Source organism: Malus domestica, chromosome 15 (genome assembly GCF_042453785.1).
Source record: "Malus domestica chromosome 15, GDT2T_hap1".
Lineage (NCBI taxonomy): Eukaryota > Viridiplantae > Streptophyta > Magnoliopsida > Rosales > Rosaceae > Malus > Malus domestica.
The window spans coordinates 30,754,918-30,763,436 of NC_091675.1; the positions used below are offsets into that span (position 1 = coordinate 30,754,918).

Here is an 8,519-nt window from a genome sequence, read left to right on the forward strand (position 1 = left end):
AAAATTTGAGAAAGGCCTCACCCAATAAGACGATGAGACACATTTGAAACTAAAAAACTAATAGTGGCCTCAAATTAGACAAAAAGTTTATCACCCGTATCCCTTTTTCTTCATAGAGTCGGAACTCGGAAGTCTAAAAAAGGTACGGAACGTGAGATAGAAGAAAGGGGAGCGGAAAAATCATTTTCTATTTCGAATCACAAACACAAACAGCTAACGCTTGATCGCAGGTTGAGCAGACGTCTCGAGAGGCCAAGCATGAAGTGCTTGAGACAGAGGCAATGAACACCATTGTAGACGAGCTGCAAGCTATGCATCTCACTTCATGGACCTTTTTATTTAGGAGTTGTATGATTAACGTACAGCGATAAGAAGGTTCCAATATCGGGTTTTTGGTTCGAGAAATATGCATCGGCTCAAACGTGACCAAACATAAATAAATGGAAACGAAAGAAGACCGGGATCTCAATAAACGTGTTTTAATTCACCTTGCAGGCCATCTTTCCAGTTCTAGTAGTCAAATTTCTTGTTCGGTAACACTATCATGTCAAAGATGATGCATTTGTCGTTGCAAATCACACGCACATTTTGGTCAAGTCATGAAAAATGTAACAAGAAATGCAACTTGTCCGACCCAAATTACGACTGCAATTCATGCGGCAAATAGCGGTAAATACTAAATACTAGTCCAATAGCAAAGAATAATACTCCTACAGAACGTAACAACGATGATGGGTACAAAAGTGGGAATACTCCCCATATAAAGAACGAACAAATAGTAAGATCTTTCGGTTACCTGTACCTTTAATTCCTTCCTCAAAGATCATGGAGGAAGAATGAGACTACTGTATCTGATGATTTACAGGCCTTTGATTTGCTGGCCAGAAAGTGTACAAAAAGTTAACCGGCAAAATCAGTATTTGATCACATGGTGGCGCAACCAGAGATCGTACATGACCATGTGAAATGCATCATATTTCACAGGCGGTGCATTCCACTGGAAGTGCTGCTGGACCTGATAGAAAAATCACGACATGAAAAGAAATTCTTAGTTACCTACGATTAAAAACAAGTGTTCCCAACACACACGTACAAGACATCAATGGAAATACAGTTATCACATAAAATGAAGTGTGTGAAAGCATATACCTTAACCAAGTTTTTGTGAAGCGTAAGAAACTCTGAATAGGGTATGTCCTTAAGAATTTGTTTGAGTTGATACACATCCTTCTCCCTAAGGATAACAGCAAATTTTCGCCAATCGAGAATGTCATTGAATGGCAGGTCATAGTAATTTGATAATATCACTGCAAGAAATCAAACCAAACAGTTGACAAACGATTAAGAGGACTTTTAATAGTATACCTTACATTCAAGCTAAAAGAAAAAGGATACATTAAGATAGGGAATTGCAATTTAATATTTTAAAAAGCCAATCACTATTGCCTCAAGCTTCTGTCCATATGTACAGCATCAGTCATTTAAAGTGGCACGGTGAACATAGACTTGAGGAACGCATCCATTGAATAAAAATGAAAACAATTAGAACTTTATAGGCACAAAAAGAAGGAGAAGATGTAGAGAGAGACTGATTTAGCCTGAATTCTTTGTTCATAATTAAAAAGATTTTGAAGAAGAAACGCTGCAAAAAGATAAACAAACTCCTTACGTGAAGGCAATCTTTCTGATCCCCTTAGCATGGATAAAGGTGTCTGTTTGCTTATATTACAGCTCTAAATTTCTCTTTTTTCTTAAATATTATGGTTATATGGTTTGACCATTGGCATTGCCATTTGAAGCCAAGAGTAGATGATAATACCATTGAATAACTCTCACTGCAATTTTGAAGAAACAAGAAGATTTGAATTATTACCAGGAATACAACCGTAATGGATTGAGTCAGTTGGACGAGCGCTGTTGACCTGGGAGCCACCTGGGCATATGCAGAATTTGGTTTCATAAAACTTCTTTTGATATAACAAATTCCCCTCTGCCCTATTTATTCTGTTGTTCAATATGTAAAGCTCTGTGTCGTTCTCCCATACACGTGCCAGTATAACTCTAATTTTGGAATTTCGATGACCAGCCCAAAAACCGAGGGTTGTCCTGCAAAGCATGCCTCTTATTAATTAATGAACTTGTGTATTAGGCTCAATCTAGTGGCAATAAAGTTATAACACCCTCCCATCTGGACATGAGTTAACTTATGAAACATATCATACGATAGGTCTACAGCCATGAGTATGGAAATTAATCCAAAAAGAAGTAATAACATAGTGCTTGTGTAAGTCAATAAGCGCATAACAGGCCATATATATATAATAAATGCATGTCCTTCTATATTACCTGTTCTCCACATCGTTTCCTCCGGCTGGAAGAGCAAATGGCTGGAGTACTTGAGGAAGGGCTACATCTTTGTGCGGAATGAAACCAACATCATAGCTAGGGGAGCACACAACTCGAATCGAGTTTTTCACAAGAAGTGGAAGTCCTTCAGTTGCCCTCACCCCAACATCGTGGCACGTAACAAAGAAGTGGTCCGCGCCCAAGGTTCTGTTCCAGTAAGGATACTTGGATATCAAGCTCTCCACATAGTCCCGAACGATTATGGTCATGTTGTCATAAGATGTACCCTGCATAATCATTATAAACAGACAAAGGAAAAATCTTCAGTAACCATTTGTTAGTATCTATCTCCTGAATGCTGCAATTAGGAATTACCATGCCTATTCGAGATGAAACGAAAAGATTCAGAAATAACGCAACTCTTCAAATAATTTCACATTTGCAGATACATCTTGTATGTCTTAGTACATAACCCGAAACAACCAAATACTTGAATGCATTAAAGATAGATACTACCCAAACCAATAAAACCAGATGAAACAAATGCAAATCAGCTACAAATAAAGGCATGTTCACTACAAAGCACAATCTAAAGTCTCACTTCCCCTGCCAAACACGAATCACAACTAGAACGGAAAGCCAAATCACAACATCCTGAGTTGCAATGGCTATAGTAATATGCCCCTTTTAGTACTGTAAAACTTATAACTTATCCAAAAGCATGCCAAACAATGAAACTATCAGATTCTCAGATCCACAGCTATAAGGAAAATCACAATCTATAGTAGCTCTACTTTCCCCCCAATTTTCTCAGCAACCAAACAGTCCCAAACAAAAACAAAGTGAATCCGGATCATAGAGTGAAGCAATACCTTGCCTCGCATCTTGTGGCAGGAGATAGGGATGAAGAAGAGGTGAGCCTGATCCGGGTCGTCGGTTCGGAAGTGACTCTCTCTGATATTCTGAAAGAAATAGCCCTCGCTGGCGTACTTGCCAGTGAGCTTCCTCGGCGTCTGGTAAAACGTGTTCGGATCGCCGTCCGGGTATATGTACACCTTGAATTTGGCTTCCATCTCGGCGAAATTCAACCGGAACACCTCCGGCGAGTGGTAGATGTCGGAGAACTGCTCATCGTCGGCCGCGGATGAGGAGGAGGAAATGTAAGTGGTGGCGGTGGCGGGCGAGGGGGAGGAGGGATGGAGAGAATGGAGGGAGAAGTAGGTGAAGGAGAGCAAGGTGAGGATGGCGAGAGTTAGGAGAGATCCTTGTAAAGAGCTCAACATCGGAGGAGACGACGACGGCGACTGTGATTGCGACTGCGATTGGAATTGGAACTGCTTTTGCTTACCCACACTCATCTGCTCTTGCTAGGCTACGCACGCTTCGCTCTCTCGCTGCTTGCTTTGATTTGGAATTTTGGAGCTGTAAAAGACAGGATGTGATTCTGAATAAAATATTAAAGTATATAGAAAAGTAAAGAACGAAAGGAGAAGCAAAGAAGTTAAACTTTAGTTTTTTTTTTTTTTTTTTTGGAAACAAGTTAAACCTTAGTTTCTACCAAGGAAGAAAATATCGGTAATATCGGAAATATCGGTAGTCCGAAAACACGGAAATATCGATGGAAATATCGGTAAAATATCGATATCGATAAAAATTACATGGAAACCACGGAAATTGTAAGAAAAACTTGGAAATTTTTATTGAAACTTTGTAGGATGTTTATTTAGTCAATTATCTATTAGTTTATCACAAAAAATTGGAAAGAAATGCATTGCATGATGGATTTAACATTATCAAGTTGATTATATAGCGAGCTGACAAACATTGTGAGTGTAGAAAATATGTAGTAATTAATGAAAAAAGTCTAAACACACCATAATCATTTATATATAATGAATTAGTACAATATTTGGAGGTTTTATTTAGGATATTAAAAAAAAAAAAAGGGAAGTGAATAAAATGATGAAGAATAATGTGCCGAATTTGACACTTTAAATTTCTTACAGATAAGCATGCGTCTAGGCGTTGAAGTTCCAAATTATAGTATATCAATTAACGATTGAAAATCAATACATTGAATAAGACTAAACTTTAATTTGGATGCCGATTATGTTTTTTCAAGTTTATATAAAGTAAAAGAATTGAATTTTGGAAGTCAGGAGTGTGTCAATTGTTTTATAATTCGTCCGAATACATATATCAGGTTGCTACTCAACGTAATTTGAAAGTATATCTAGTGCAAGGACTTGTCTTTTTTTGTTGATAAGCAAAGGGTTTGTAGCTTTTTTTGCTAAGCAGTAGAACATATTATGTTTGTTTAATCTTTAGCATTTGATGGTTGTCCACAAATATAGGATAGAAGGCCCCAAATTAGATATGGCTCTTACCTAGTTGGAGTCACAAGTTCACATGTACCAGCCCTTGAGACAAAACGTTTTGGTTTTCCGGCCAAACCATGGCGAGTTGGCCGGCATGCAAGGTATCAATCTCTTCGTCTCGTCGAGTAGTACAACTTTCCTTTTTGTTTCACTCAATTTCATTGAGTATTGAAAAAGTTATACTCATTTGAATCTTACCCAGTTTCTGGCGACCTCAGTGGCTTTCGAGGCAATTTCCGGCCAAACCACAATGAGTCAGACGTCGTGTGAGGTACCATTCTCTTCATCTCTTCAAGGGCTACAACTTTCCTTTTTGTTTCACTCAATTTCATTGCGTATTGAAAAAGTTATACTCATTTGAATCTTACCCAGTTTCCGGCGACCTCAGTGGATTTCGAGGCAATTTCCGGCCAAACCACGGCGAGTCGGCGTGCAAGGTATCAATCTCTTCGTCTCGTCAAGTAGTACAACTTTCCTTTTTGTTTCACTCAATTTCGTTGAGTATTGAAAAAGTTATACTCATTTGAATCTTACCTAGTTTCCGGCGACCTCAGTGACTTTCGAGGCATTTTACGGCCAAACCACGACGATTCAGACGTCGTGTGAGGTACCATTCTCTTCGTCTCTCCGAGGGCTACAACTTTCGTTTTTGTCTTGCTTGATTTTGTTGAGTGTTGACAAAGTTATGGCCGTTTAAAGTGGGTGTAGATTTTCGGCCGAAATTCCTATTTTCTTCCTTGGTCGAGTCCCACATCGCCCAGCGAGGGCAGTGAGCAAGCCAAGAACGCCTATAAAAGGCACATTCACATGCTGAGAAAAGCATGTCTTGGTTGGCCTTTGGGCTTTGATCAAGTGTAGGATGTGTTTAGATTTCTCAACATTTTAAAGTATTTTTTAATATTATATTGGGATATTATCGATAATTTTAAAAATATCGCGATATTATCGATAATATCGTGATATTTTGACGAAAATCATATGGATAGTTAAAAAAATTTCGGATCTTCAAAAAAACGATAATATCTGCGAAATATCGCCGATATTATCGATTTTTTCTTCCTTGGTTTCTACTAGCGAAAAAGTGTCCCGGACCGATGCTGCGGGTTTTAAAATCATATAAAACATATAGAAAGTTATATAAATGTATATACGATAGGCAATACTATTTACATACATTTGAAAATCTTAAAACCCTATTTAGAAAAAGGAACAAAATAAGAAATAATTTAGACAATACCATTTATATACTGTGACTTCATATTATGCAAAATTTGTGCAGGCCCATTTTAAGAATAACATAAGTGATTCTTCATTGTATACATAATTAAATTGTTACCCCATTTTTCAGCACTATCAATCTGTTCTTGTCTGGCTTACCATCTCAATAACAAATCTTGCCCACTGAACACAAACACACAGCCAACTACAACTTTATTAAATTGGTTCTACAACGTTTGAATTGATGGTACACAATTCTGTGATTAGATGGGTCAAGCAAAACCGTATGCTTTTCATGCTTATCTAGGTTCAAGTGTATCTCTAATCTATACATTACCTATGAAATCCTTGTAATTCACAGTGAACATGTTATGCTCAGCATTAGTGGGTCAGGATCATTGGTGTTGGAGAATCATCCCACTGCACATATACAACCCCACGAAAATCGAAAAATACTTAGAATGAAGGCATGAAAAATTTAGATTTATTTCTAGCTTTTGAATTAAATAAAATCAAGCAAAAATCAAGCGACAAAATAAGCAAAAAAATGCATAAGAAAAAAAAAGTGTGTGGAAATCATTTTCCTTTGAGTAAAATGAAGAAATTACATGAATTGGGCCTGGGAATTCCATTCGAAAATGTCAAAAATCATGCAGAATTAAGGGCCTTCTTGATTGGGATGAGCAGAGTGGACGAAATAGGCACATTGGGATGTATTTGTAGATCAAGACCTGGTGTTCTAGCTCCATCCATTGAGATGGAGTGAAAGGTCCTTTGCCTCCTGCTATACTCCATTGCATGGCAGCAACTCCATTACTCAACTCCCACTATTATGCCCTGAAACACAACCAGAAATCAGAAAACCGAAAAAAATATATATATATTTGAAGTTGAAATTTTTTTAAAAGCCCAATTACATTAAATCACAAATTCAAAACATTATTTTAACATGCAATTATCGAAACATAAATAAATAACTGTACATAAATCTTCACAGTTTTGAAGGAGGAGCAGAGAGGAGGAGATGTGCGATCACCATGAAACTCCAGAAGGTTTTCTGGTCGACCAGGAAGGAAGATCACGGATCATATGACTTTTTGTTCAATTTTCATAGGCTATACAAATTGTTCGAACAGATAATTCGGGTCTTTTAACAAATATTTAACAGATAGAACTCAAAAATTTTAAGAGCGAAGACAAAAGGTTCGAAATTTACTCAAACTCAACAATAACAGACGAAATTAAAATTAATTAGAGCAAAGTCGGTACAAATTCGAAATTCCAAAAACCAAAATTATAGGCAAAATATCAAAATTTATAACAAAAAGAACTCACTGAAATCGAATCGAATGGAGAGAATGAACCATCAGGATATGATATGAGGAATGAGGCAAGGCAGGGGCTACTATGAGTGAGTTTTGGGTTGTGGATTTCAGATTTCTCATTTGGGGAAAGGATGAGGATTCTAGGTTGGGGAAAGCAAGGAGCAAGGAGAAAAAGGAGGCTGCCCAAAAAAGCAAAATGATTTCTAGGGTTTGATGGAGTCTGCAGCCAGTTGGACTTGCTAGAGTGTTTTATCACTGTGTTGTCGAAGAGAAAGAACGACACCTAAGAACTCAGCAGAAAGAATGGCAACCTTGTAATAACACAAACTAAGCAAGGGTAAAATCGGAACGACACTGTGCTTATGAACAATGTTTCAGTTGATTTTCAGTAGTAGTATATATTGAATTTTATGATGTGTTACTCATGGTTTTTTTTTCTTTTTTATTTTTTTTTTGTCAACCAATGTATTTGTTAAATTAATATTAAATTAGAAAACTAACGGAATTTAAAGCCACTCCGTATTACTTATATTCTCACTCTTATCATTTGTAACAGAGTTTAATTACATTATCATTTTAAGCCAAATTAAACCTTAAATTTGCTTGTTTAAAAAAAGTTAGTTTGGTACATGAGAGTGAAAAACATTTGTTTACGTCATCATTTTAATATAATGACCTAACATGTCTAATTTTTAAATTTTAGGTATGGTTAGCAAAATACGAAATAGTTATAGTATCCAAAAAAATACATACATGTATTCTTCAGCAACTGTGCTAAAGTAATACTTCAAAAAATTCAGCCATTTTTCAAAATTTAATATTTTTTTTCTTTCAAATATATGTTTAATATTCAAGTACAATGCGTGAATATTATTGGTATTATTGGAAAAATATTTGAAAATACGTGTTTTTAATGTAAAAAGTATGTAGGTATGTGTATAATACGTATCATATGTAGGAATTTTAAAAAACATGCCATTTAACGAATTATAAATGTGTATGAAAAAACTAAATTTAAAAAAATATGTATGTATGCATACATTAAGAATATTATGAGCAAATATTGTGACAGCCTGTCCCTGAAAATTATGGTTTTTGTAATTTTAAAAGTGTGAATTTACGAAAATGCCCTAGAGGTGAAGGTGTTGACTTTCATTGACCAATGTGTAGTGAGACGTACTAAATATTCTTTTAGCGTATTCCTGAAGTACTCGACGATATGAACGAGTAAGCGCAAGCAGAAGTGAATTTG

The 8,519-nt window shown here is 36.4% G+C and overlaps 1 protein-coding gene and 1 long non-coding RNA gene across 3 annotated transcripts; both read right to left on the minus strand.

The window, feature by feature from the left end:
* Positions 1 to 670: 670 nt before the first annotated feature.
* Positions 671 to 3,813, minus strand: LOC103416082 (probable glycosyltransferase At5g03795). Its single transcript, XM_029094588.2, has 5 exons — positions 3,219 to 3,813; positions 2,347 to 2,633; positions 1,874 to 2,106; positions 1,150 to 1,307; positions 671 to 1,015 (listed from the first exon to the last, which is right to left on the minus strand). The coding sequence occupies exons 1-5, from the start codon at positions 3,702 to 3,704 to the stop codon at positions 914 to 916; spliced, it is 1,266 nt and encodes a 421-aa protein (XP_028950421.2). The 5' UTR covers positions 3,705 to 3,813; the 3' UTR covers positions 671 to 913.
* Positions 3,814 to 6,126: 2,313 nt separating this feature from the next.
* LOC139192513 (uncharacterized) lies at positions 6,127 to 7,526 on the minus strand. 2 transcript variants are annotated; one of them, XR_011576716.1, is made up of 3 exons: positions 7,278 to 7,524; positions 6,551 to 6,779; positions 6,127 to 6,362 (listed from the first exon to the last, which is right to left on the minus strand). It is a non-coding gene; the product is annotated as an uncharacterized lncRNA (long non-coding RNA). The 2 variants fall into 2 exon arrangements; XR_011576715.1 differs by lacking the exon at positions 6,127 to 6,362 and having other exon boundaries at positions 6,405 to 6,779; positions 7,278 to 7,526.
* Positions 7,527 to 8,519: the final 993 nt, after the last annotated feature.

Coding starts and splice junctions, on each gene's coding strand:
- LOC103416082 (XM_029094588.2), bottom strand. CDS start 3,704: ATGAGTGTGGGTAAGCAAAAGCAGTTCCAATTCCAATCGCAGTCGCAA. Junction 2,634..3,218: donor GCCACAAGATGCGAGGCAAG/GTATTGCTTCAC, acceptor ATGATTATGCAG/GGTACATCTTATGACAACAT. Junction 2,107..2,346: donor GGAAACGATGTGGAGAACAG/GTAATATAGAAG, acceptor CATGCTTTGCAG/GACAACCCTCGGTTTTTGGG.